This window comes from Moschus berezovskii, chromosome 7 (genome assembly GCF_049115385.1).
Source record: "Moschus berezovskii isolate FMDL1 chromosome 7, NW_MosBer_1.0, whole genome shotgun sequence".
NCBI classification, from domain to species: domain Eukaryota; kingdom Metazoa; phylum Chordata; class Mammalia; order Artiodactyla; family Moschidae; genus Moschus; species Moschus berezovskii.
The window spans coordinates 76,690,697-76,718,290 of record NC_142466.1 but is presented as its reverse complement, the minus strand read 5'-3'; the positions used below and the strand labels follow the sequence as shown (position 1 = coordinate 76,718,290).

Below are 27,594 nucleotides of genomic sequence, written 5' to 3'. Positions count from 1 at the left end.
TACTGAGCCTGTGCTCTAGAGCCCAGGGAGTGACACTGCTGCAGCCCATGCACCCTAGAGCCTGGGCTCTGGAGCAATAAGAGAAGCCACCGGAGCGAGAAGCCCGTACATTAGGACTAGAGAGTAGCCTCCCCTCGCCACAACTAGAGAAAAGCCTGCGCAGCAAAGCAGAGGCTAGAGTTCGGCCAAGCCTGGGCTGAGCTAGTATTTGGATCCCACCAAAATAAGTAAATTAAAAAAAAAAATTAAAACAAAACAGAAGTAATCTCGAGTGTAGTCCAACACTGTTCTCTGGGTCTCCTTCCTCGTAGGTAAAGGAAGCAGGCTGGATAGATTAAATCCACTTTTTTTCCTTCAAGATATTTCATGGAAATATAGATGTAGGGGAAGTGTATAAGAAATTCATAATATTTTATTTGGTTTAATTAAAAATTTTTAATTTTAAAAGCCCTAATAAAAGTCAGTGGACACACTTGTGTATGTGCTAGAGCCTCCTGATGCAGCTAAATTCTGCTGCCAGTTTACCTTATTGAGAAGAGGTTTGAATAAATCTCCCCTTCTGTCAATGTAAATGAAGGTAGAAGGCTGTTGAAGAAGAAACAGCTTGAAAGAGCAAGTCACTAAGCCCAGATTCAAAGAGACGGGACTTAGCTGCTGTCTCTCAACACTAGGAATGTGGCTGTTCGCATTTGTGTGTGTTATTATTTTAAAATATTTATTTTGCTGCATTGGGTCTTGGTTGTGGCATGATGGATATTCCTTGCGTCATGCAGGATCTTTCACTGGGGTACACAGGCTTAGTCGCCCGGGGCATGTGTGATCCTAATTCCCCAACTAGGAGTCCCCTGCATTGCAAGGCAGATTCTTAACCACTGGACCACCAGGGAAGTCTCTTGTGTGCATTTTTAAACCACTGAAATTTTGTAACTACTTATCTATGTAAACTGCAGAAGGAACCCACTCCAGTAGTATTCTTGCCTGGGAAATCCCATGGACAGAGGAACCTGGCAGGCTACAGTCCACAGGGTCTCAAACAAGTTGGATACGACTGAGCTCCTTATCTGAAGCTATGTGAATCAGGATTTTGTTGATACTTTGCAACCAAAAACAAGAGTAATTTAGGTCCTGCACTTGTTGAAAGGGCAGTGGTCATATATAATCCCTGGCTTAAAATTTTTATACTCATCAAATAGCTTCCTTATTCTCATTGATTGATTTCATAATAATTGACTGTAAAATTCACTTATAAATGTATTCTAATTACTAATAGTAAGATCTAATTAAAAAAAAAAAGACTGGATACTAAAAATGTTTGGAAACCACTGGACTGTATAATCACCAAGGTTTTATTTTAGGATAGATCCTTACTTTGAGGGCTTCCCAAGTGGTGCTGGTGGTAAAGAATCAGCCTGCCAATGCAGAAGGTGTAAGAGACTTGGGTTCAATCCCTGGGTTGGGAAGACCCTTGGAGGAGGGCATGGCACCACACTCCAGTATTCTTGCCTGGAGAATCCCATGGACAGAAGAGCCTGGTGGGTTATAGTCAGTGGGGTTTCAAAGAGCTGGAAATGACTGAGGGTCTGAGCTCACACACTCCACTTTGAGCTGCTCTAAATTTCTCAGCAACTTCAAATCCTTTCGGACCTCAAGTCCAGTTGAGCCCCTACCGTAAACATTTCCCAGAGTGCCCTGGGATCAAACATTCCTCCCACCCCTTGGTGCAGAGCATCCTGGGAGCTCCTGTCCATCATGCTAGAACACGGTAAGCCTTCCAAACATTCACTAAATACCCATTCCTCTCTCTGCTGCCCTTGGAGAGACAACTGTCTGTCCTGGGAAAGTCCCAGCTTAGTGGTGAAGAAACTGGGATGTGTGTCTCCAGTCTGCATTCATTAGTTGCTTGTAGCCTCTAGCGAAAACTTCACGTGAAATGTCTCTATTCCACAATTTTCTCATTCTGGAAAAGGACGAAAACAACCTGTGTGTGTTGTTGACCTCACGAGTTTGTTAAGAGGATCAAACAACGTTTTGGATTTCACAGAACTCCTACCATTTAAAGGAAGCACTCATGGACTTCCCTGGTGGTCTAGTTGTTAAAACTCCACATCCCCAATGCAGGGGGCTGGGGTTTGATCCCTGGTCATCCTGGTCTGGGTACCAAGATCTTGATGCCGCATGGTGCAGCTAAAAAGAAATAAATATAAATAAATACTCTACAAAATAAAAGTTAAAAAAAAGTAATCATTCCCATTTGAGCGACTGTTATCCACTTTGATTTTTTTCAGCTGATGAGCCTAGAAACTCAGTGGGGGCAGGAGAGTTGATTCAGGTATCAGGTACAGTCTTGGGTTCACACTCGGGCCCTCCTCCAACTCACTGGGTCCTCTAGACTCCATACCTCTTCAGGTGCCCAAACCCAGGTTCTGATCCTGCTGGGTGATCCGGGCCCGCCCCCACCAGCACCCACAACCAAAGTCCTTTTTCTGATTTTCCAGTGCAGCCTTCACCCCCTTCACCCACTCAAACAAGCCTGTTCCCTGTCCAGTTGCCTTGGGCGGTCCTGCCAAGTCAACCAAGTTACCCCTGCTCCTTCAGCCTCCGCTTGACCCTTGTTCCTGCTAGATTTCACCCATCATTTCTTCACCCAGCTTCCCAGGTGGCGCTAGTGGTAAAGAATCTGCCTGCCAATGCAGGAGATGCAAGAATTGTGGGTTCAATCCCTGGGTCGAGAAGATCTCCTAGAGGAGGAAATGGCAATCCACTCCAGTATTCTTGCCTGGTGGCAAGACAGAAGAGCCTGGTGGGCTGCATCCATGGAGCCACAAAGAGTCTGACACAACTAAACACAACACCCCCCAGTTTTTCCCTCCTGACCCTTGACAATCAGCTCACTGCCCACTCACACACCGATGACCTTTCCTGGGTGTTTGGCCTTTCCAATAAACTGTGGGTATCACAGGCCCAGAAGGGTACAACCATGTTGACTATTGATGAGCTTGACTGCCAAAGGCTACACTTAGAGCTTCAGTGGAGGACAGAGCCTTTTTTCCCAGCTGTTCTATATCAGCCTCCAGAGTGTGACTTTCTGTCCCCTTGTCCATGCCACCATCGCTCAGCCCCTGAAGGAGAGGAGGCAGACAGGAACTGCTAGCTGGCCCCGGCTTCCCCGGGGCAGGATAGGGCGCGGTAGTATGTGTGCCATCTCTCTCCCTCCTCCAACTCTGCCTCCCCGCTTCCCCCATTTGAACCCTTGCTCCATGGCTTTTCTCAGCCTGGCATCACTTGTCCCTCCTACCCCGATCTGGAAGCTCATAAAGAACAAATAGATTTGGGGCCCCAATGCAACCTTTTAATTCCAAGCAGAGTCCCCCTCCCCCAGCATGATCACACACACACACAGACACACACACGGCAGAAAGGGATCTCAGGGTCTGGGCAGGAACAAAACCCAGACCCGGGCAAAAATATATATATAATTATATACACATGTGTATTTGGAGAGGAGAAAAGCTGGGAGCGTGATTAGGGTAGGGCGGAGAGTAAGGTGAGGAAAGCAGCTGGGGGTGCCCCAATAAATTACATTCTTTAGAGAGCATAGTGGGGGGTGCATGGGCATGAGCGGGACCGGTGGCCAGGACTCTCAGCCTGGCTCCTCATCCCATCCAAGGAGATGGGTTCCGCCCAATACCTGGATGCTAGAAGGCAGCATTCTAGCCAACCCCGCCTGCAGGCTGATGGTGGGCTGGGGGTCTGTATAGGCAACATCTCCACTCTATGCCGCAGGCTTCTGGGGAAGCCACGGGGCTGGAGCAAGAGGCTTTGAAGCTTGGGGGTCGCAAGGGCAGGGTAGGGCGCGAGCTGGAGGACCAGGTGGCCTCCCTGCTAGAGGCTGAGAGGCGGGAGGCCCAGGTGCAGGAGAACCTGTCTCAGGTGAGCTGCAGAGGAGTGCTTGGGTACACATGGGGTACTGGGGTGCTCTCTGCCTACCTGGCTGCTCCCCACCCTCACGGGACCTCCTACCAGGCCCAAGAGATCTCCCCACCCAGCAGACAGGCCTGACTACTAAGTGCCATGTTCATTTCTCATCACTCTCTTCTGGGGACATTCGTGTGGGGGTGGGGCAGGGAGAGGATGCAAACATTAACTCTGTGTGTGCTGGAGTCCACACTGGGTTTGCCCTGTACTGTGAGGACCAGGGATGAGAGAAGGAGACCCCCCCTCCCCCATCCCGGCTCATTATGGAAAAGAAAGTCCATATCCCACAACCCCAACACGGCAGAGGTCTTTCTTGCTTCCCCTCAGGTTGGATGACGGAGCCAACCCCACCCCTGCGCCACCTCCCTGCTCCCCCCACCAAGAGATGATGCTTTGGGGTCTTGGGACCCCAGCCCCAGGGCCCTGAAGCGGCAGGGGTGAGTGTCAGTCATGGAGTGGGTGGGGGCCATCAGAAGAGAGAGGCCTTTTTCTTGAGTTCGTTCCGCTTCCACAGAGCCAGCTTGCCAAACTCTTCAGGAGACATGGAGAAGACCCTAGAGAAATCTTCCGCTGACAGGTGCCTCTGTAAGGGGACACACGGTGGCAGTTTAGGGGAAGGAGGCACAGGTGGGGCTGGGCCGAGTGACCAGGAGGTGGTCCTCCCCAGCAGGAAGCCCCTCACCCACCCTGCACATTGTCCCTGCGTACCTCCAGCCTCATACGATCCACACCTGGAGGCAACTTGGTTCGCCCCCTATTGGTCACCACCAGCATTTCATAAGGATAGATCTGGGGGTTGGGGAGGAGAGGGGGGCAGTATTAGACTCATAGAGGTGCCTGTCAACCTTACCCCTGCCATTCCCCAGGCCCCCCTATCAGCCTGCAGGGGCCGTGCCATCTTGCCATTCACTTTCCGCGCTGCCCCTCCCAACATCAGCCCAGACGACCCCTCAGTGCATTCACTTCTCTGGCTTCTCCCCAAGCTGGCCCTCCCCCGCTAGAGACGGTTCTGTCCCCTGCCCGCCACCCCCTGCCTCTGCCCCTGCCCCTCACCTTCTGCTCCAGCACACAGGGCAGGGAGTTCCCCCGGTCCATCCTCCCCCTCTGGCCCTCTCCATTCTGGGGAGACCAAAGCCGCAGTGAGCCAGGGTGCGGCAAGGAGACCTCCCCAGCCTTTTCATGTGCTTCTTACGGCCTCACCAGGTGACTCTGTGGCCCCACAACCCCCTCCCCCAGCACTGCCAGTCTCCCCATCCATCCATGGCTTCCGTGGTCCACGTGTTCCCCTCCGGAGGGCACTCACCTGCAGGCCTGCGGGAGACAAGAGTCATTGTTCAGAGGTGGCTCTGAGGCCAGCAGGCCTCCAACCTGCCAGTTCAGCCTCCCCCACCTCTGGCCACAGAGTCCTGCCCACATTGCACACACAGGCTGCCCCTGGGGCCCGCTCAAGCCCCTTGCCCAGTCAGCCCTGTCTCTCACCTGGGCTTTCAGCCTCACTCCCAGACGGGCTGAAGTCTGTAGACTGGAGCTGGAAAGGACAGAAAAGGATCAGGGGAGATGGGAATGTATTGCATCGTTCTCCTTCACCTCCTGCCCGCTGCCCCACGTGCCCGAGTACCCCGTCCCTCACAGGCCCCACATGACCACTCTTCCCCAGCAATCTGTGAGCTCGGTGCTGGGACCTTACCCGGCTCAGGGTGGTCCTGCCATAGGCGGGGAGGGAAGAAGATTTAGACGTTCCCGTGTGCAAGGCTGGAAGAGAGCAGGAGGCCCCGATTCAGTCCCTTTGGCCTGACTGTCATTCCTTGGCCTCCCCTGCCAGGGGCAGGGCCATGGAGAGGGGACTTTGGGGAACCCAGTGGACCTCTTTCGGTTTCCAGCTCCTGCCTGTTACCTGCAGCAGGTGACAGCATGCTGCAGTTCTTAACTGCCCCAATGCCTTCCCTCTCTTTAATGGATGTGCGCAAAATAGACATTTGGGCCAAAGGCCCAAGTGTTCAAATTCAGAGTCAGATGATGAGCTAAGTCATGCCTGACTCTTTGCGACCCTGTGAACCATAGCCTGCCAGGCTCCTCTGTTCATGGGATTCTCCAGGCAAGAATACTGGAATGGATTCCCATTCCCTTCTCCAGGGGATTTTCCCAATTCTGGGATCAAACCCATATCTCTCCTGCATTGGCAGACAGGTTCTTTACCACTAGTGCCACCAGGTAAGCCCCAGGTGATAAGGCTCACCATCATACAATGAACCTCTGGGATACAAAAATAAGTCTAAAATAAGTCAAAAGAATCAAATTATTACAGTTTTATGTTTAGCAATGTTAGTAATCAAATTTCAAATGCCTGATGTCATAAAACAGAAGCAGTCATTTTCCCAGCACTGTCAGCTGCTAGATGGCATCACAGTCGCTTAGACTTGACATTCCCAGATCAGATGTCACTTGCAATTAGACCTCTAATATCACTAAGGGCTTTCCTGTTGGTTCAAATGGTAAAGAATCCGCCTGCAATGCCAGAGACCTGGGTTTGATCCCTGGGTTGGGAAGATGCCCTGAAGAAGGGAACGGCTACCCACTCCAGTATTCTTGCCTGGAAAATGCTATGGACAGAGAAGCCTGGCAGGCTACAGTCTATGGGGTCACAAAGAGTGGGACATGACTGAGCAACTTTCACTTTCAATATCACTAAGCTTTCAAGAACTACAGCTTATAATTCAGAAAAATTGGTTTTCAGTAACCGGTCTCCTAGAAAGCTTCTTTGTTTGGGCTAATCTCAAAATTCCTTCATCTCCAGAGGCTAGACATTGCTGGCATTCTATAGCAATTGTTTTGACCAGCATTTTTTTTTGTGTGTGAAAGTTTAGCCTGGATAGACTCAAAACTGTGAGGAATAATTGTTTTCTTCAAACATTCTTATAGGATATGTTATTTGGAAATTTGTGAGAATAAAACGCATTTAGGGCAACCTGGTTTTTTTCCTCTTGATACTTCTTACTTTTATATAGAGAATTGTCTGTTTTCACAACCCTCATTAATTATTTTAAAATAATATTTATTTATTTAGCTGTGCCAGGCTTTAGTTATGGCCTGTGGGATCTGGTTCCCTGAGCAGCGATAGAACCTGGGGCCCCTATATTGGGAGTGTGGAGTCCTAGCCAGGGACCACCAGAGAAGTCCTTCATTCATTACTGAAGTACTTCACCTTTGTGATAATAAGTATGCACTTCTCCTTCAACGGACTAGTAGAATTTCAACTATAAGATTTTCACTCCTAATTACTTCTAGATAGATTATTTATGTTTGAAAGTGACCATTAATTTCAATGTCACCATTAAATCAGAATGACAAGCCTGTTCGTAATTCTGCAATTGTCAAGGCTGATCAGCTATGCTCGTAACCTACTGGATCATGTGACCATTGGTCCCATACAAGTTCAGGGATGCCAACAATGATGCTGACACAGGCGTTTCGCTACTCAACTCTGCAAGGCCAAATGCACATTAAAGAGCTAATTTTGCCTGACTAGTTAATCCTGGTGGAGCATGAGGGCTGAATCCAACCTCCGGGACATTTCTCTCTTTCTGCTTCATTCTTCAGGCCTTAACTATTTATTCTACATTCTCTAAAAAAGCCTACCATAACTCTTCCCACCCACACTGAAATATCATCCGGTTGAAATATCACTTTGATGACCAGGTGGATGTCCCAGCCATATATGAGCCTTAACAGTTCCTTGAGTCCCCCAACCCAGTGACCTTCACTTCTGCTCCACAGCAGGCAACCTCTTCCAATGGTCAGCTCCTGGATCCTGTTGTCCACAGTGGCTTCACCTTGACACTGAAGCCTGGCTATCCCACTTTGGGGTCACAGCACCCTTCTTTGAAGTTTTCCATCAGCCACATTCCTGGCACATCTGCTGGTCAGTCTCAGGGGCCTCCAGCATCTGTATCCCCCACTTTCCCCTGACCTTCAACCTGTGACTGGACATATAACCTTGAGTATTTTGGATTTCCCTGCTGGCTCAGACGGTAGAGACTCTGCCTGCAATGCAGGAGACCCAGGTTCGATCCCTGGGTTGGGAAGATCCCCTATAGAAGGGAATGGCAACCCACTCCAGTATTCTTGCTTAAAGAATCCCATGGACAGAGGAGCCTGGTAGACTACAGTGCATGGGGTCCCAAAGAGTCGGATACGATTGAGCGACTAACACTTTTTGAGCGACTAACACTTTTACTTTCACACTTCCATCCACACTTAGCAGCTCATCTGGCCACTTAGTCCCTCAGCACCTGCCTTACAAAACTCTAACCCTGGGACTTCCCTGGTGGCCCAGTGGCTAAGACTTCATGCTCTGAATGCAGGGGTCCTGGGTTCAATCCCTGGTCAAGGAACTAGATCCCACATGCTGCAACTAAGGATCCTGCATGCCACAATGAAAATTGAAGATCCTGCCTGCTGCTGCTAAAACCCAGCACAGCCAAATAAATAAATACTTTAAACATTTAATATGAAGAAAAAACTCCTCCTGTTAAAACACAAACAAACAAAAAACTCTAATCTGTAACAACCTTGCGCTCCCCTTCAGCCCACAGGCTATGGGAAGCACCACCCTGTGTGGCGCTCAGAGCCATCAGGGAAGACCACCCCGTGCGGATGAGTATCACTACAGACCCCAAACCCTCTACCCAGTCCCCATTCCCAGCAGAAACTGTTCTGAACCTTCACCACTCTCACTGAGCCTCACCCTGAGCTCAGCGTGCATGTGGGCTAAGTCGTGTCAGTCGTGTCTGACTCTTTGTGACCCAATGGACCGCAGCCTGCCAGGCTCCTCAGTCCATGGGGATTCTCCAGGCAGGAACACCGGAGTGGTCTGCCATTCCTTTCTCCAGGGGATCTTCCCAACCCAGGGATCAAACCTGGGTCTTCCACATTGCAGGTGGATTCTTTGCCCAGTTTCTCATGTGGCCTGTTCCCAGGTCCAAGTCCCAGACGCTTTCAAGGTCAGCCTCCCGCATCCCAAGACTGGGTCTCTCTCCCCACTTCCTCCCAGCCAGTGCCCCCAGGGGATCATAGTTAAGTGCTCCACAAGCCCTTAAGCCCTCGGTGAACCTTGTCCCTCTCTCCGCTCTCTACACAATGGGATTTTTTCTCATGGTCCCATTACCACATATAAGCTGAAGATTCTACCTGAGCCCTGACTCACCCCTCAACCTTCCAACTCAGTCAAACTTAGCATCCCACCTACATGCACTTAAGACCCAACATATCCCAAACAGTGTCTCCACCTTTCCCCGACACCTGCCCCAGGTCTGGCGTTACCCAGAACCCAAGGCAAAACCCCGCCCTCTCCCTCACTGCCCAAATCCAATCCGCCACTCAATCCTGTTGATTCCAACTCCTCTACAGATCTTCCTCGGCTTATGATGGAGTCACGAGCCCATAAACCATCGTAAGTCAAAATGCATTTAACAGGGCTTCACTGGCGGGCCAGTGGTTAGGAATACACTTTGCAATGCAAGGTATTCCGGTTCGATCCCTGGTCCGGGAAGATTCCCACATGCTATGGGGCAACTGAGCTCATGGGCCACAACTAATGAGCCCGTGAGCCTCAACTACTGAAGCCCGCACACCTTAGAGCCTGTGCTCCACAGTAAGAAAAACCACTGCAATGAGAGGCCCTTCCACTGCAAGTAGATTAGCCCAAGCTCGTTGCAACTAGAGAAAGCCTGCATGGCAATGAAGACCCATCACAGTCAAAGGTAAATTAAATAACATTTTTAAAAATGCATTTAATACACTGAACCCACCGAACATCAGAGCTTAGCCCAGTCAACCTTAAACGTGCTCAGAACACTTACAGGAGCCTACTGCTGGGCAAAATCCTCTAACACAAAGTCTATTTGACAATAAACTGTTGAATCTCTCATGTAGTTTACTGTATCCTGTACTGAAAGTGAGAAGCAGAACAGCTGTCTGGGTCCAGAATAGTTGTTAAGTGTGCGGGTTGTTTGCTGTCTTGATGGTGTGGCTGACTGGAGCTATGGCTCACTGATGCTGCCCAGCATCTCAGGAAAGCACAGTGGGACTTCCCTGGTGGTCCAGTGGCTAAGATTCTGGGCTTCTGAGGGCGCGGGCAGGGGTTTGATCTCCTATGCCACACAATGTGGTCAAAAATAAAGTCAAGAGAGCATCATACTGCACATCGCTAGCCTGGGAAAAAGTCAACATTCAAAACTGAACGTCCTGAATGCATATTTCTTTCGCACCATTGTAAAAGTGAAAAAATTTAAGTTCTGGGTTATTACTATACGACTGTGTCTGTATAATTCTCAAACTCATTCCCCCTTCCCTGGCCTATGAATATCTTAGCCTTTACCCAGACAACTGAAAAGGGTGGCAGACTGTCTCCAAAGATCGCTTGCAACATCATCTCTGAGCCTGTGTGCCTTTGGGTGGCTCCTCTCATCAAGAAGCAGAATCTCTCTCCTCTCCCTTGTGTCTGGGGGCTGATGACCTGCTCTGACCAGAAGAAGGCACTGGAAGGACGCCCTACAGCTTCCAAGGCCAGGCAGTGAGAGGCCTCAAGCTTCCAGTCTGGGGTTCTCAGATCTGCCCTCCTCTTCAGCCACCATGTTGGAAGGAAGCCCGGGCTGGCCTTGGTGATGAGCACTGTGGCACCAAAGCCCTGGCCACTCTACCACAGGCTCTGCGTTCTGTAATTCCAGATTTCCAGAGGCCCTCTCCGCTGGCTGGATGTTCGCTGCTCCTGGCCTGTGCTCCCACACCACCCCTGGGATCGTCACTGCCCTTCTCCCCCACTCACTGGGTCTCATTCTGCAAGACTCCAACTATGGAACCCAGGCCCTGTCAGCATCCCTTCAAAGCACTCCAAATGTAGCTGTCATCTCCCAGCACCTGCTATGCTGTGCTAAAACCCCAGTTTCCCTGTCACTTCTCCCCATGCCCTGAAGTTACCAGAAGGCTGCACTACAGTGTTTTACTCTTTATATCCCCGGGGATCAAGAATATGGTGAAGTGTGAGTTGCTCACTCAGTCATGTCCAATGCTTTGTGACCCCATGGACTACAAGGCTCCTCTGTCCATGGGACTTCCCAGGCAAGAATACTGGAGTGGGTTGCCATTCCTTTCTCCAGGGGATCTTCCCAACCCCAAGAGAGAACCTGCATCTCCTGCGTCTCCTGTATTACAAGCAGATTCGTTACATTCTGAGCCACCAGGGAAGCCCTAAGAACATGGTAGACACCCAATAAATGCTCATTGAATTAAATAAAATGTGCTAATTCTGTTTTAACTGATGCCATTTTTTGTCATCTCATTTTGTTCCACAGCTGGTGCTCTTGCCCTAAGGAGAGTGTGAGCACCCGGGCCAGCACCGGAATCTTCTCCATCTCGTACACCCACAGCAGCACAGGGCTGGGCATGTGACAAACTCAGCAGAGCATTTGATTCAGGGTCTAGCCAGGCGATTCTGAGCCCCCTCGGTGACACTCACAGGTTTGGAAGGGTGTCCGGTCGGGCAGAGAGCGGGTTTTCCTCCGAATAGGCAATGACTTTTCCATCTCTTCTTTCAAGATCATCTTTCCCAAGTTGGAAGTAACCTGGGGAAGGAGAAAGGAAGATGGATCCAAGGCAGCATCAGTACTTGTTTCTTTTTGTTTTTAACTTTTATGACTGCATTGCATGGCATCTGGGATCTTAGTTCACTGACCAAGGATTGAACCCGTGTTCCCTGCATTGGAAGCATGGAGTCTTAACCAACGGACTGCCAGGGAAGTCCTGATACTTGTTTCTCATCTCCAAAAGGTTTGGAGTTGGGTATAGCATAGGCAGGAGTGGGGATAGAGTTCCTGAGGGGCTGGGTGGTAGCCCGGAGCCCACGGAGCCTGTCCTTCTTGTGGGAAGCTCTGCCACATTGGGTCTGATCACCCTTGAGAGCAAGGAGTCAGAGCTGCTTGGTGTTAACTCTGCCCCAGGGGCCTCTGCATCCCAGGCCACAATGCCCAGAGCACAAGCCCATGTCAGCAACAGTGGCCTTTCTGTGACTCCCTGGATGCCCTCTCTTTGCTTGGAGGCCAGCGGTCTGTTCACTCCTTTCTCCTCGTCCCATGAGCTACTGTGGCTGCTGAAGCCTAGCACTGTCCACGTCACCCTTTTCTGTGCTTTTGATCCTAATCATAAGTGGTGTCCACCACAGTGACATGCAATCCCCATGTCCCTTGCAAAGCATAGCCTGACATCCTGGCAGAGAAGGGGAATTCCTCACATGTTCTGAGCAGCATGCTCTTCAGACATGAAGTCACTCAGATCAGAATGGTAGACACTGAAAGGATGCCCTCTGGCTTCTGAGGCCAGGCTCTGAGAGGGCTGGTAGCTTCCAGTTTGGGGTTCTCAGATTGCCTCGCTCCCCTCCAGCTGCCATGTTGGAAGGAAGCCCAAGGTGACACAGGGAGGCCGCTGGGGGCCTCCAGACACTACCTTACTGAGTTCCTCTCTCTGCCGCTCCCTGAGAGCCTTCATCTCCTCCCCGGAGTCGTCATCCTCCTCCTCCTCCTCCTCCTCGGCAGCCCTCCTCGATGCTTTCCGCTTCCTCCATTCCGTCTCTGGGGAACACAGGCAAAAGCGGGCACACCAGTCAACCAACCATGCGCTCAACTCGCATCTCTCTAGGGCTGCGCCTTGAAGGGAACACTGCAAATCATTAAAATAAAAGCAGTGTTTTCTAGTCTTGCAGTGAAGCTGGGTAGGCCACACATGCTCACAAGACTTAAAGTCACTGGGGACCAAGACCTCGTCTCATTTCTCTTTCTTTTTCCAGAGCTCTCATCACAGAGCCTGGGATGCAGTAGAAATTCAACAAATGTCTGTTAAGCAGTGAAAGAAACGAATGGAAAGTGAATGAATGACTAACAAGCAGGGTCATTTACACCAAGAGGGATGGGAATGCTGGGGATCGGGGAGCAGGAGCCTGGAGGGTTCATGCAGGGGTGGGTTCCTGGGGCTTCAACCAGGCCTACAAGGCAGTGTCCGGGCCTCCCTCTCCCCTCTCCAGCAGTTTCTCCTACCCACAACAGCCAATGATGGGGGGCATGGCCAGTAGTCCGTTTCGATCTTGGCTGGCTGGTTGGGGTCGGGAGGCTGGGCTGCGGGGAACTTGGAGGACTCGATGATGAGGTCCTCAATGGGGTGCTTGCTCTGAGGGCTGCCTCCCGTGGACTCTGCAGGGGTGGGGGGGGAGTCAAGGTCAGCCCAGGCATACCCCGCCCAGCAGGCCACCTCCCACCCCAGCTCCCCACTCGCTCACGTCTCCCTCTTCACACCGGTAAGCTCGTGGATACAACAGCAATACATGAGGAAGAGCACGGGGCACGTCATGAGCATCTCTGCTCCCATGGCCCTCCCACCCTCAGAGCAGCCTCCCAGCAGGTGGTGGGAAAGGGGGTTCTGGTCTGTCAGGGGAACCCTCACCTCTCTGCTTGTAGATGGGGGGCTTCTTGTAGATATTGGAATCTGGGCGAGTGGTCTCTGCGGAGAGGGAGCAACAGTGGATGAAAAGGAGGTGATGATGATGGGGAGGGATGACAGTTATGATGACAGGAAGGCTGGGTCAGAGAAGGGAATGGAGACATAGATCGGGAGGAGGCAGGAAGTTCTCAGGGGCCTGCCAAGAGCCCAGACAGAACTGGAGATCCTAGAACTGTCCCTCCCTCAGGGACTGGGACGTTTTACACTTTTCTGTCCAGGTGGGAGGGAAAATGCAACAGGTCCACCCACTCTGGGAGCTCTGCCCAGGTTCCAGCACTAGCCAGTTCTGGTGGTGTGCATATACTCCAGAGAATAGGGGACTGAGAGTAAGGCAGTTGGGTTCCTGAAGGAAAAAAAGAGGTCTTAGGGCAAGGATGTAGCCATGCTGACAGTAAAACCTACCAGGATGGTGGAAATGGGGCAGGCTGGTCCGGGGGGTCCCAGCAGTTCTGGGGGCTGAAGCCTGAGAGATGGTTCCAGGAGACCGGCTGTCTGCCCACACCTGCAGAGCAGAGTGTAGTTCACTGCAGCTCCCAGGTCCCCCACCCCAACCCTTCCACTATCTTGGTGCTCCCACCCTAGCAGCCCACAAGCCCCCAACCCCTGGGCAGAGGAGGGCTGTCCAAGGACTTGATCTACTAATGATGCCTGATCCAGAAGAAATGATTAAGTGAGATGTTGGGTCAGACACAGAAGGACCCAGAGCTGGCCAGTGACAGGACAAGGTCCACTGATTCCATCACCCCCTAGGTTCTGCCGAGCCCAGCCTGGATGTGTGTGGGGCAGGGGTTAGCCCCATCAGAGCAGGGCTGGACCAGTGTCAGGTGCGGGGCAGACTCACCTCTGGGGATGGTGGGGGGGATGTGGATTTGGGTGACAGCGAGCGCTGTGAATGGAGAGGAGGCTGGTCAGAGCCACAAGGGTGGGATTAAACCCTCGTCCCTAGGACCCCAGGTGGGCCACTTCTTCCCCCGCGCCCAATCCTGCAATTGCTCAGCTGCTTTCTGGGCCACCTCTTCTCTCAGTCCTTGCCAGCTCTCAGGGCTGGCCCTCCACCCTCTCTTTCCTGAAGAGGGTTCCGAAACTTTCCCGAGGATCCACGAAGAAGCGGAAGAAGCTGAGGATTCTGAAGCAGTGTCCGTGTGCTCTGAAGGCCAGATGAAGGTAGCTCTGGCCCTGATCCCAGAGCCGAGCAACGACGGGAAGGGACAAGACCCTCAGTATCCAGGATAGAGTCGGGGCCCCTCACCAGGCATTTAAGTCTCCCCATAGCCTGGCCCTCTCTCTCCGCTCAGCCATGACACGGCCCCCTTCTCCAATACAGTTTACAAAGTAAGTACCTGTCCCGAGTTATCTTGTGCATTTGACTACCTGGTGAGGTGGACCGGCAAGGGTATCACTTCTATTTTGGAGGAGGGGAAACTGACACCACACCATCACACAGGTCACACTCAGCTAGGACTTCCGACCTCCGAATTCAGGCTGCTAAATTCGGCCTCTGAGCTGCTGGCTTCTGCATGCTTTCCACAAATTTGCTCACTTTCTGCCCACTCACACCCCACTCCTACATGACCCCACTCTGTACTGCTACCACTCAAACATGGCCTCTCCTGCTCTCCACCTGGAACCGGCCGGAGGCCAGTCTATCTCTGACTGCTCTGTAGTACAAACACTCAGTCACCAGCTGACTGGTGATTCCCGTGCACAGGTTCTCTTTCTTGTTTTGGCATCTGGCCTCCAGGAAAGAAAGTGTGAGAGGGATTCTGTCCCCCACCCAGTGCGGCTGGGGGAGCCCTTGCCCCAGGTCCCGTCCAAGAGGACCCTCCCACCCTTTACCTCCCGGCTTCTGGGCAGCTCCACATGTTCCAGCAGAGAATAGGTAAAGTGGGGCTCGTAGATCATGAGGTCAGGCCTCTCGATGTCCAGGATGGCCTTGTCCTTGGGGATGGCAGCCAAGTCCTTATAGCCCAGCACTTGATTGTCCATCTTGGCCTGAAGGGAAATGGTACCCATGGAACAGAGGGGCCAAAAGCCTCATCTAGAATACTGACCTTACGAACCTGATTTGCAATTTATTAGAAAGAACATGGGCAGCCATGATAGAGATCAGCTCCTATAAGTTAACATTTCTATTGTTTTCATTCCAAGGGTTTAAAGCGAAAGTGTTAGTCACTCAATCGTGTCCGACTCTTTGTGATCCCATGGATTGAAGCCCTTCAGGCTCCTCTGTCTGCCGGATTCTCCAGGCAAGAATACTGGAGTGAGTTGCTATTCCCTTCTCCAGGGGATCTTCCTAACCCAAGAATCAAACCTGGGTCTCCTGCATTGCAGGCGAATTCTTTACCGACTGGGCCACAAGGGCAGCCCCTAAGGGGTTTTCAGTTCAGTCAGTTCAGTCGCTCAGTCGTGTCGGACTCTTTGCGACTCCATGGACTGCAGCACGACAGGCCTCCCGGTCCATCACCAGCTCCCAGAGTTTACTCAAACTCATGTCCATTCAGTTGGTGATGCTAGAGTGATCTTAAAACAATAATAGTCCTTCACCTAGCACTTTGGGTACAAGGAGACAGGACCAGACCAGTAGGAGGGGGTACACGGAATCTTCTCTGAATCTGGGGCTTTCTCTGCTTGCCAGCCCTTGCAGGACCATCGTCGTCTGAGTGAAGCTGCCCAGCACACAGCCTGTCTCCGACTCCTCCCTCCTCCCAGCCTGAGGACTCTGGTGGCCAACGGGTACTCACCACGATGCTGGAGGGAGAGCCGGGAACACTGGAGTCTCGGGAGGAGCTGACGCTCCCAGGGGAGGTAAGTGGTTGCTGGGGAGAGCGAGAAGGCAGGCAGGTGGGAATGTGCGTGGGTGCCAGGGCCGGGCTGGAGCAAGCGGGTTGGGGTAGGGGAGGGCTTCCCTAGGCCTCCGGGGCCCCGGGGTGCGGTGCCACGGGCAACCACGAGGTGGCACCCTTGACTCCCGGACCTGACCCTCTGCAGGGAGCCGGGCCCCCACCGCGTGCCCCTCTGTCTCCAGCATCCCACTTCCCCGGCGTGGGTGCAGCCCCGCGCACCTTCGGCAGCCGTTCCATGCAGCAAGGATGTGGACGGTCGGATCACTCTCGGGATCCTGTGCGCGAGGGGAGACGACGCGGGCGTCAGGCTCTGTCCGGCTCCTGGGCGCTGCGCGCTCGGGGCCGCGAGAGCAGAGAGGGCGCTCCCCCAGGCTGTGGCGCCCTCATCCCTCGGTGACTGTCCAGGCTGCTGGCCGAGTGCAGGGCCTGGAAGGGGAGGGAGAACGTGCCAGCCGAGGGCGGGGGCGAGGACAGCCCCCTCTGGCCCAGCGTGTCTCCGGGGAGCAGGGCTTCGGCTTTCTCATTTGCTCAGCCCGCTCCCCGCGAGCCGCCTGTGGCCCTCGGCGAGACGGGAAAGCTGACGGGCTGCACTTGTTTTTAAGCCATTGTTCTCTGGTTGGAAAGGAAATGACGGCAGGGGTCAGCCGTTCCCAAGGCAGTCTCCACATCCCTGCTTCCTCACACCTGCCCTGCCCGGCCAGTGGTCAGTTTCAGGCCAAGGTTCTCACTCCCTTGCCGTGGCCTTTTCTTGGCTCTGTTCTTGGGCCGTCACCCCTCTCCCGCTTAACCTACTGTCCAAGGTACCACACCCTCTCATAGCCCGGAAAGTTGTGGTGGTTTTTTTGTTTGTTTTTATTTTTTTGCCCCACATTATGGCATATAATATCTTAGTTCCCCCACCAGGGGATGGAACCCATGCCCTGGGCATTGGAAGCATAGAGGCTTAACTTTCCCTGGACTGGCAGGGAAGTCCCCTGCCACCCCAGAAAGCTTTAACACAGATCTTAGCAATACTATGAGGTGGCTACAGCAGGAGGGAAGGATAGAGCAAAGGCAACTTGGTGGGAAACAGTCAGGTCACTGACTGGGAACTGTCTCTCTGCCCTGAGTAGGATCCCTGCCCAGTGGAGAAGGGAGGGGAGCCACAGCCCCCGTGCCTGCCCCCGTGCCTGTCCCCGTACAGCAGGCAATCTCACTTGCAGGCATTTGGTAAAGCGCCCTGGGGACCAAGGCCACATCCCAGTTCCCTACCATCTTTGAATGCCTGAGCTGAGGCTGCCCTCTGAGGTACTACTTTGCTGCAAGCCAGAGCCCCCTGGTTCAGCAGGAATGCCTCCAGGCTAGATCCTGGGGAGCTGGGTCCTGTCTGCTGCAAAAATTAGGAGTTCCCTTAGGGGCACAGCCCAGGTCTGCTTCCTCAGTAAACTCCCTTAGCAATCCTCCCATCCTCCCCACACACCCCTGGCCCGAACACATAATAACCATTCATTTAATGCCTGGCTGAGTTTCCAATGTGATGGTGACAGTGGGACTGTCTTCCAGCTGCTGGCAGTAAGCCACAGAATGAAGAAAGCTGATGTACAGGGAAGAGGCAGCAATCATGTAGTGGTTAAGAGTGTGGGCTCTGGACTGGAGTGCCTGGGGAGAGGAGACTCGGCTACTCAGAAGCTGTGTGACCTTGAGCAAGTTACTTACCCTCGTGGTGACTCACATTCTCATCTGTAAACTGGAAGATGATCACAATATCTGTGTTATAGGGTTGTTCTCGGAGAAGGCAATGGCAAGCCACTCCAGTACTCTTGCCTAGAAAATCCCACGGACAGAAGAGCCTGGTGGGCTACAGTCCATGGGGTCGCTACTAGTAGGACACGACTGAGAAACTTCACTTTCACACGTCGGAGAAGGAAATGGCAACCCACTCCAGTGTTCTTGCCTGGAGAATCCCAGGGATGGCAGAGCCTGATGGGCTGCCGTCTGTAGGGTCGCACAGAGTCGGACACGGCTGAAGTGACTTAGCAGCAGCAGCAGGGTTGTTCTGATTATTAGGCAAGTTATAACATGTGAAGTGTTTGAAATATAAATTCTATGTAAAGTTAACTATTATGATGTCTGTCTCCCTGAGGACTGATGAATTTAGATGGCTTTCTCATAGCCACTCTGGCACAGAAGGTCAGGAAAGACAGGTCATTGGTGCTCCCAGTCTTTATCTGTTACTCTATATCAGGCCATTGCATTTCTCACTGTCTCTCCACCACCAAACTGCCTACTTGAGCATAGGCAGCTCACTCCCACTCCCCTGCTTGCACTTGAACTATTCTCCTCTCCCAGATCCCACCCATCCTTCAAGGGTCATCCTTAACACTTCTCCTCTAGGAGACCTTCCCAGTTATTCTAGTCCTCACTGATAAACTCTACTCTGAATTCCAGTGGAACTTAAAAAGAGACCATGTAACTCAGTCCTCGATTATATGTTGCCTGACATGTATTTTTGCTAACTAGAATGACTGCTAATTTATACAATAATAATAGCTATTATTTTTTTGAATAATCAAGCTGGGTATTTTGACAAGCGCTTTACAAGGATTATTTCGTTTCATCCCCCTAACAACCCTATAAGGTAGACCTGTTTTACAGGTGAGAAAATCATGGAGGTGAAAATGACTGTGTCTTCAGCACAGGCATGATTCATAGTGCCTTCCCAGGACTGTGTCAGGTTCACGGTGTGGACAGACTAGCATTTGCCACATTTCCTAAGTCTTTTTGGAATTTTAGAGTAAAGCATTTCTAAGATGAGACTCTGACCATCAAGGTTACACTAGGTATTTGGTGCCCATGGAAAGACTCCATTCCAGAGCTTCATCTTTCTCTAGCTTTCTTAACACTTACTTTGTAATGCTTTAAACTAGGTGTCTGAGGACCAGAATAAACTCTAGTATATATTCAAAGAGCTATTAGCTCCCTTTCACTCCTCTTCATCTTTACCTTGTTAACTGTCAGTATCAAAATAGCCATACACTTGACTTAGTCCTAGAGGCAAGCACTCATCCATCCACCCATCCACCTACCCATCCATCCATCCATCCATCCACCTACCCATACATACATACATCCACCTACCCACCCGGTTGTGTATTGTTTTATCCATCCATTCACCAAATACTTTCTGAGCACCTATTCTGCAATGACCACAGACCATTGTGGTCTTATGGAGAACAGAACGATGAGTCAAAGAAGCTAAGCTGCCCCTCCAGAAATGAGGCCATGTGTGTAGAAAACACCCATGCAAACAAGCAGTTACATATGCCAGATAAGATAGTATAAGGGGTGATGCAGTGGTTAGAGTTCTGCACTCCCACTGCTGAGGGCCAGGGTTCAATCCCTGGTTGAGGGACTAGGATCCCACAAACTATGGGGTGCAGCCAAAACAAAAAAAAGATGGTATAGGGAGCTGTGAGAGGTCACAGGAGAGAGGAATCACTCCTAATGGAGTTTCAAGAGCGGGGGATAAAAAAAATTTCTTAGAGGTGTTGTTGGTTTTAGTTGCTAAGTCAAGTCTGACTCTTGCTACCCCATGGACTGGAGCCCACCAGGCTCCTCTGTCCATGGGATTTTCCAGGCAAGAATACTGGAGTCAGTTGCCATTTCCTTCTCCAGGGGATCTTCCTTCCCCAGGGATCGAACCTGCATCTCATACATTGCAGGCAGATTCTTTGCTGACTGAGTTGCAAAGAAAATGCTTTCTTTGAAGAGGAGATATTTAAGGCAGGCCTTGAAAGGTGCCTAATTGGAGATCCTGCAAAAACTAAAGAGGGATCTTTGGAAGAGATAGCAGCATGATGGAAACTGGAGACACGGGGAAGCACTATGTCTGTCTGGGGACAGCAAACATGGCTGAACTGTGGAGCTCAAGAGTTTGAGACAGTTTTAGGGCAGAAGGCTGGGGACCAGATTGTAGATTCCTCGAGTTTAGACTAGAGGATTCCGAATATATTCTGTGGGCATCTGGGGCTATGGAATGCTTAGGAGCTTTTTTCAAAATGAAGAAGTGATAAATCTAAGCAGGGCTTTGGGGAAATGAATCTGGCTGCAGACTGGGAGATGGATTAGACAGGTCCACAGAGAGACCAGCCAGGAAGTTATGGCAGTAGTCCAGGCAGAGGATGGTGAGGCGCTAGACTTGGGCCTGGGGCTGAAGAGGCAGAATGTGCAAAACAGAACTTGATCTGGGAGCAGGTAGTGACAGGAGAAGGGGAGGCAATGAGTTCACTTCTTGCCAGGCTGATATGGAGGTGGGGGCCGTAGCGGGAAACACAAATTTGGGAGCCATTTGAGCTAGAGGTGGTAGACTGCACATGAGGTTGCCAATGGAGAAAGAAGATAAAAAATAGCATTCTGGGAAGTACCTAGAGGACTAGAATAAAAAAGGAGCTGGAGATGGCCTGAAAGGGAGGGCAAAGACTGGACAACCAGCTCCCTGAGGGCTGGGGGTATACCTAGTGATTCTTTGTATTTTCAGTAAAGGACCTAATAAACAGTGAAGGTGCAATAAATACTGAGAGAAAGGGTGGTGCGTGCTCATGCTCATTCGTGTCCAACCCCATGGGCTGTAGCCCAACAGGCTCCTCTGTCCGTGGAATTTTCCAGGCAAGAATACTGGAGTGGGTTGCCATTTCCTTTTCCAGGGGATCTTCCCGACCCAGGGATGGAAGCCCTGACTCCCAAGTTGCCTGAATTGCCGACTGATGCTTTATCACTGTGCCACCTGGAAAGATGGGCATTTGGGGAGGGTAAGAGGGGTTGAGAAAGAACGTCATGAAGGAACTTCCCAAGTGGTCTGGTGGCTAAGACTCTACATTCCCAAAGCTGGGTTCCTGGTCAGAGAACATTCCACAGCTAAAGATCCTGCATGCTGCAACTAAAACCTAGTGCAGCCATATATATATATATTTTTTTTTTTTTTTTTAAAGAGAGAGAGAGAATGTCAAGAAGCCCAGAGTCCATTGCCCAGAGAAGGGAAGATGTGTGTACAGGAGAGACAGCTCACCAGTTTGGCTCTCAAGGCCTGGCAGCCTCTGAGAGCATCTGCAAAGGAAGCGTGAAGCCCCCTTGTTAGGAATGGGCTTCAGGGTGGAGGGGTGCAGGTGGCCAGGATGCATAGGCCAGGGAGGGGCAGTTCTGAGAAGTGTGATAGGCAGGCAGGAGGCAGGAGAGTAACTATGGAGGAGCTGAGCCTGGCTGAAGGTTTTTCAGGAAAAGGGAGACTCGAACAGGTTTGTAAGCAGTGGGGAGTGAGGAGTAAAGGCTCTCAGTGGAGAGTGAAGAGTACAGAGAAAGAAATTATGGCTCCTCTGAAAGGAGAAGAAAGGGAAGTTGGTAACTGCAACCTAGGGGCATTTAGAGGGAGCCGCTCTCAATCAGGAGGCTTCTATTTTCGCAGGAAAATTGAGAGAAAAGGGCATATGCAGACCCAACACGTGGTTTGAAAGTGAAAAGGGATAGTCTCTCAGTTGTGTCATACTCTTTGTGACCCCATGGACAGTAGCCTGCCAGGCTTCTCTGTGGGATTCTCCAGGCAAGAATACTGGAGTAGGTTGTCATTTCCTCCTCCAGGGGATCTTCCCCACCCAGGGATGCAACCCTGGGCTCCTGCACTGCAGGAAAATTCTTTACCATCTGAGCCATCGGGGAAGCCCAGGTGGGTTAGGCAGAGGCTGAAGAGAGTAGAAAGGACTGTAAGGGTCATGGTGAGGCCTGTGGACAGCTGAGCAGCTGGAAGAACAGAGCTTCTACGTGTCCTGGAGCCTCAGGCTGAACCTGGGGGTGGCCCAGGCAACCTTCCCTTGAACACCATTTGCAGGTGGCTACAGCGTGGGGCAGTGACTGCCCATCAGAGTGGTCATTGCCCAGAGAGGGAGGGGAGGGGGCCACCGTGAACCAGGTCACAGGTTATAAGGTCTTGAACTGAGACCCCTCCCACTCTCCCCTGCACGAACACGGTCCTACAGGCGCAGCCACTCAAATGATTCAGAATAACGATGTCCCCACTCTGGCCCCGGCCCCTTCTCCACAGCGCCGGGCTCATCCCTTGGGTTGGGTCTCCTCGCCTTCTGCCCTGAGCCACCTTCTTTCTCTACAGCGCCTGGCGTGTTGGAAAGCGCCCTGCTGCAATTGTTAATATCTTACCCTTTCGGGGACCTGGCATGTTAATTCGGGACTAACCTTAAAGAGTGAAGGTCTTACTAGTGAAATATTAAGCCAGCAGAGAAAATGTTTCGGGGTGGAGTAGGGGCGTGGGGGGAGGGAAGGACGAAGGGGAAGGGAGGGACCGAGGGAGTGTTTTCGTAGCTTCTCTCAAATCACGTCTTACGCCCGCGAACCGCTTACTCCACCCACGCGAAGCCCCTCCCAAAGCCAGTTTCCTCGTGCGTCCGCACTAGCTGCCCCTCCTCGGTCCGCGCCTGCTCCCAACCCGTGCACACCCCTCGCCTCTGGACGTGCACTCCCAGGTCCCGGCTGCCCCCGGTGTACAGACCAAGAGGGCAGGCTGCAGCAGGAAGGGAGGGCGCAATGGGAGGAAAGGGAAAGCGCCGCGGAGGAAGGCCAGCTCAGGTGGCGGAAGGGCCATCTCAGCTGCGCCGCGCCTCCCAGTCCTTCCATCTCCGCCCCACCCTGACCCAGCTGTGCAGCTGCGCCTTATCTGAGCCCCCAGCCCTGCCCCAACTCACGCCGCCCGCCCCGTCTCCATAGCAACTAGAGCCGCTTGGCCTGGGCGATAAGGCCCGCCCACCCATCCCCCCGGTTCCAGGTAGGAGCTGAACCTGCCTCGGCTCCCTGGACTTTGAGAAATGGAGGCTCGAGCGACAGATACGCGGTCTGGATCCTCTAGTAAGCTTTCCCCCGCCCGCGTCCTAAACCAACCACCACTTGCTCTGGGCCGGGGACTTGCACGCATCCTCTCTAGCTACACACAAGCTTACGTCTCCCCATTAGGCGATGAGTATACATGGCTTGAGAGATTGACTTGCCAACTCCCCCCGCCCCTCCCCCCAAGTCAAGCTGGAATTTCTACCCAGGTCTATCTCGGATCAAAGTCAATGAATGTTCTTTTCCGCGGGTCCCCAAAGATCCCACTTTAAAATGGACTTGGGATTTGGGGTCCCGTGCGCTAACCTTATACTGCAGAGCCACCAAAATCCTGCTCGCTGAACTGGCCTGTGGACAAGGAGCAGAGAGGCTGGGGGTTGGGGGGGGTGGCATACGGGCTCTGTGCCCTGGGGCAGGGACAAGCCAGGCTGGAGGCTGGCTGTGCAGACAGTAAACGGGTTACGCAATGGGCAGGCTGTCCCCGTAGGTTGGGGGTCAGGTGGGCACGATTCTACTCCTCTCCTTTGCCAGTTTCATTTACGGTGTTCCTACCTGCTTCACCCCATCTCTGAGTCCCATCCTGCACTTTCTGCTTTCCATCCCCTTTTTCTTTCCTTTCTTCATCTTTCTTCCCTTGGCTCTGTTTCCCTTTCACCCTCTCCCCCTCCTGGCCCCACCCCCGCAGTTACTGTGGCAACAACTCAATGCCAGAAATAAAGGCAGGATCCAGCTAGGTCACCAGTTTCCAAAACAGCATCCCAGGGTGGAGAGGGGAAGAGTGGGCCAGAGCAGCCTGGCCCTACAGGGGAGGCCCTGAGGGTGGGGTCTGTGTCTGTGTTTGGGTAGTGGGGGGACACCCACGGTCACTCCTCTGATCCCCCTACCCTGGACTGGTGGCTCATGGGAATGTCCTGTGCCAAGCCTGCGCCTGCACCTTTTTAAGACTGTTGGAGTACCCACTCCCCTCCGCTCATTTTATCCTTCTTCCCCACCCCCGTTTCGAGGCCTGCTCTATCCCTGAGGAATAGGGTTGAGGTTCCTCTAAAGCCAACCCCCAACAGCACCCTCTCACACTCTGGCAAAGCATCATCACTCAGGGGCAGGAGGGCCCAGCCTTCTTGGGAACCCACCTGCTCAAGGTCCTGCTTACTTCTGATGACAGCAAGGCCCGGCCCTAGGCTCCGGCTTCCTCCCCGCTCCCCTAAACGTGTATCTCAACTTCCGGGTTCTTTTAGCTCTCTCTGGGGTTTCTGTATCCTCAATGTACACCCCCAGCTCTGAAGAGGCTCCTTTTTCTACGTCCCCCAGCCCCTCAGGTTTGCTTGGTCCTCAGCTTGTTCCTGCTCTGGCCTCTATTTATAGCTGGTCCTGTTGGCAGGTGGTGGTGTCACTTTAACCAGCTGGATGGATAGGGCTGGGGGAGATGCAAGGGGGACGGCCTACCAAATTGAGTTTCCTGAATCCTGGGGGCATCCCTATTCTGGTCTTTACATACACGCATAAGCTCCGAAGGAGGAATTCCTCAGACCCAAACCCCCAGGTGGACAGTTTGGCTCAGGTGTTGGACGTGTGGCCTTGGCAAGGCTGGCAGCACGGAGGGCAGACTCCCCCTTAGGGGCACAGGCACTTCACCTACACAGGCAGCCCCCGCTGAAACACAGTTGCACGGTGCTTGCAAGATCACGCCCCCACTTTCCCAGCAAGGCCCCCCTACGCTGCCATGTGATGCCTCTGACACCCATTCACACCCCCACCTTGTCTCCTGTTCTCCACGATCACAGCCCCCTGCCCCATGGGTTGACACCCCCTCCCCAAGCACGTGCATGGCAAGGCACACAGAGCCCCCACTCACCCATCCCGTGGGCACTCCCCGTGTCCCCTCCTTCCCAAAGCAAGACTGCCCGCCCTTTCCCATACCTGTCCTTGCTCCCCTGACTCTCGAATCCTGGCAACCCAGTCCCCCGGGAAGGAAACACTCTGCCCCCCAAAGGGCAGGGAGCCTGGTCTGCCAGGCAGAGGGAGGGGCAGAGCTAGCAAGGGGGTACTTCTGATCCTCCTTGGGTGCCTTTGCATCTGCTCAGCTCCCCTCATACTGCCCCTTCCAGCATTTCTATGGCCCACACCGGGAGAAAACCACAGTCAGGCCTGGGGCCACGCCCTGCCACCTAGCCTGGCCAGCTCAGGGCTGGAAGGGGGCTCCTTGGGCCCCTCCCCCAAGGAGCAGGCCCTACACCAATGGCACTCAGGCCTCCAAGTGAACTACTCCTCTCTCAAGAGCATCTGTGGCAAGGTGGCAGGAGACTGGCAGACCGGCAGCCCCCACTCCCTGCCCGTCATTCAGCAAAGACAGAAAGCTCTCCAACCCACCCAGGCGACTCATCCCACCCCCTACAACCCACCATCACTGGGACTTCTGGCCAGCATAGCTAGGGGAAGGGGGCTACTCGGTGATACCGTGGCTCACCCCAGCCCCCAAATCAGAAGGAGGTGGATCAGACCAAACCCCGCTAGCCTCAGGGTCCAGCCCATTCTCCCATTGAACAAGGGGCCACAGCTGACCCCTCCCCAGGGACTCCTGCCCCGACTCAGAACCTCACTTCCAGGCAGGTGCTGTGGCCAAAATGCCCACAGAGAGGCGGGGAGGGAAATGGAGCGGGGGTGTTGGGGGTCCTGCCACCTACCTCTTCCCAGACACTGAGGCCCAGATGCTCTGAGGCCCCAAGCCGGCAGGGGCAGACGCAGATCCGGGCTGCAGCTTTTGCTCAGAGTCCAGGTAGTAGGAGACTCTTCCAGAAACCCAGCGTGCTTTCCCGGAGCACAAATAACCAGATAAAAGCCAGCTTGGGGTGGGCGAGTGGGTGGGGAGCTGGCGAAGGAGGGGACCTACCCTCTGGGCCCCCACTCCCTCGCCCCCACCCTACTCCTCCTCTGATCCCGGATCTCGATCCCTGGCCAGGCGGGAGGGTGTGTTCGCGGGTGGGCAGGCCAGGCAGACGGCAGCGGCAGGGCGGGCCGCAGCTCCGCACTCCTGCACCCTCCCCACCTCCAGCTGATAGCGTGTGGCCGCTGGCCTGCGGGTGTGTGTTTGTGTGTCGGCTCTTCCACCTCGCTTGCTTGCTGCAGCTCAATCCATTTCAAACAAGAGGAGCATTAACCGGGCATCATGATGAAGCAGAATCGGAAGCAGACTCGGCCAGCCGCTGGCCTTTTTCCCTTTCCCCCTGCCCAGAAACACTCATGCTCACACACACAGCCCCTCGAGCCTCCTAAACAGCCAACAGCCAGCGTTTGCGTGGGGGATGGGGGAGGGGGCTCTGCTGATCACAGAAGGGGTGACAACACTTGGTTTCTCCAAGCACCTGTCTCTCCCACTCATCACCCACCACCAGCCAGGCCTCTGGGGTCCCTGCCTCCTCCTCCACGCCCCCACCCCCCAGGGTGTGAAAGCCCATAGATGGCAAAGGGGAGGGGTGTGTGGGCTGGATGCCAGAATTGGTTACCCAAGGATTAACCCTCTCCTGAGGAGGACAGAATGGGAGGATTCAGGAGACCAGGTCCTCAGGACAAGAGATCAGGTTGGCCCTTCTGTAACCCAAATCTCTGGGGGACAGAACACAGCGGTGGTTAAAGGGAAGGACGCAATTCTCTTTCCAGGGCAGGGTCTTCAAAAGAGAAGTTCTTGCCAGGGCATGCCCAGGCCCCTGCGTAGAACTGTGGGAACAGAGACACTGGGAAAACTACCCCCCACTCCAGGACCCTCTCATTGGCCTTTTGGATCCCTCTGGGCTCAGCGCAGAGTCTGGTTCATGTGTGACACCCGGAAGCAGCTGACCCTGGCCCCAGCCCTGCCCCCTCTCCACCTCTGTGCACTTGCCTGCCTAGGCAGTCCTTACTGTTGCCCCGGTAACCAGTGCCCACAGCCGTTCAGCTGATGCTATCAGCAGTCGTTGGGGAAATCTAGAATCTGGGGAGGGGGCTCTGGGGTAACAGAAAGGAAAAATCACAGGGGGAGGGTCTTGAGGGGACAGGTGAGAGTGTGCTCTGGGACTTCTTTCTCAGAGAGAGAAGGGCAGGACAGGACAGGTAGGGACGGGAAAGGAGAGATGTGTCTGGGTTAGTGGGAGACAGAGGAGAGAGACCCCTGAAGGATGGGCTCCAGAAAGAGAAATTAACAGGACAGGTCGCTGAGCGGCTGAGGAAGAGTGCAAGCAATCTGGGCTTAGCTGTTGGATGTACCACAGAACGGGGAGACAGGGAGAAACACAGAATCCATGGAACCATGAGAAAAAGGCCAGGAGATGCTGCAGGAAGAGGTGTACCCGTGACGTGGCAGGAGCGGGCCACACACCCAGAAGAGCGGAACCAGGCC

General features: G+C 53.1%; 1 protein-coding gene across 1 annotated transcript; it reads right to left on the bottom strand.

Annotated features, from left to right (window-relative positions):
- Positions 1-453: 453 nt before the first annotated feature.
- DMTN (dematin actin binding protein) lies at positions 454-26,230 on the bottom strand. Its single transcript, XM_088838010.1, is given in 18 exon segments — positions 454-1,957; positions 2,051-4,558; positions 4,684-4,764; positions 5,029-5,202; positions 5,205-5,227; positions 5,230-5,286; positions 5,455-5,503; positions 5,663-5,727; positions 11,489-11,594; positions 12,472-12,596; positions 13,059-13,211; positions 13,462-13,518; positions 13,921-14,020; positions 14,360-14,404; positions 15,355-15,510; positions 16,260-16,334; positions 16,581-16,787; positions 25,907-26,230. Coding segments are annotated over 16 exon segments (1,398 nt in total). The 5' UTR covers positions 16,599-16,787; positions 25,907-26,230; the 3' UTR covers positions 454-1,957; positions 2,051-4,444.
- Positions 26,231-27,594: the final 1,364 nt, after the last annotated feature.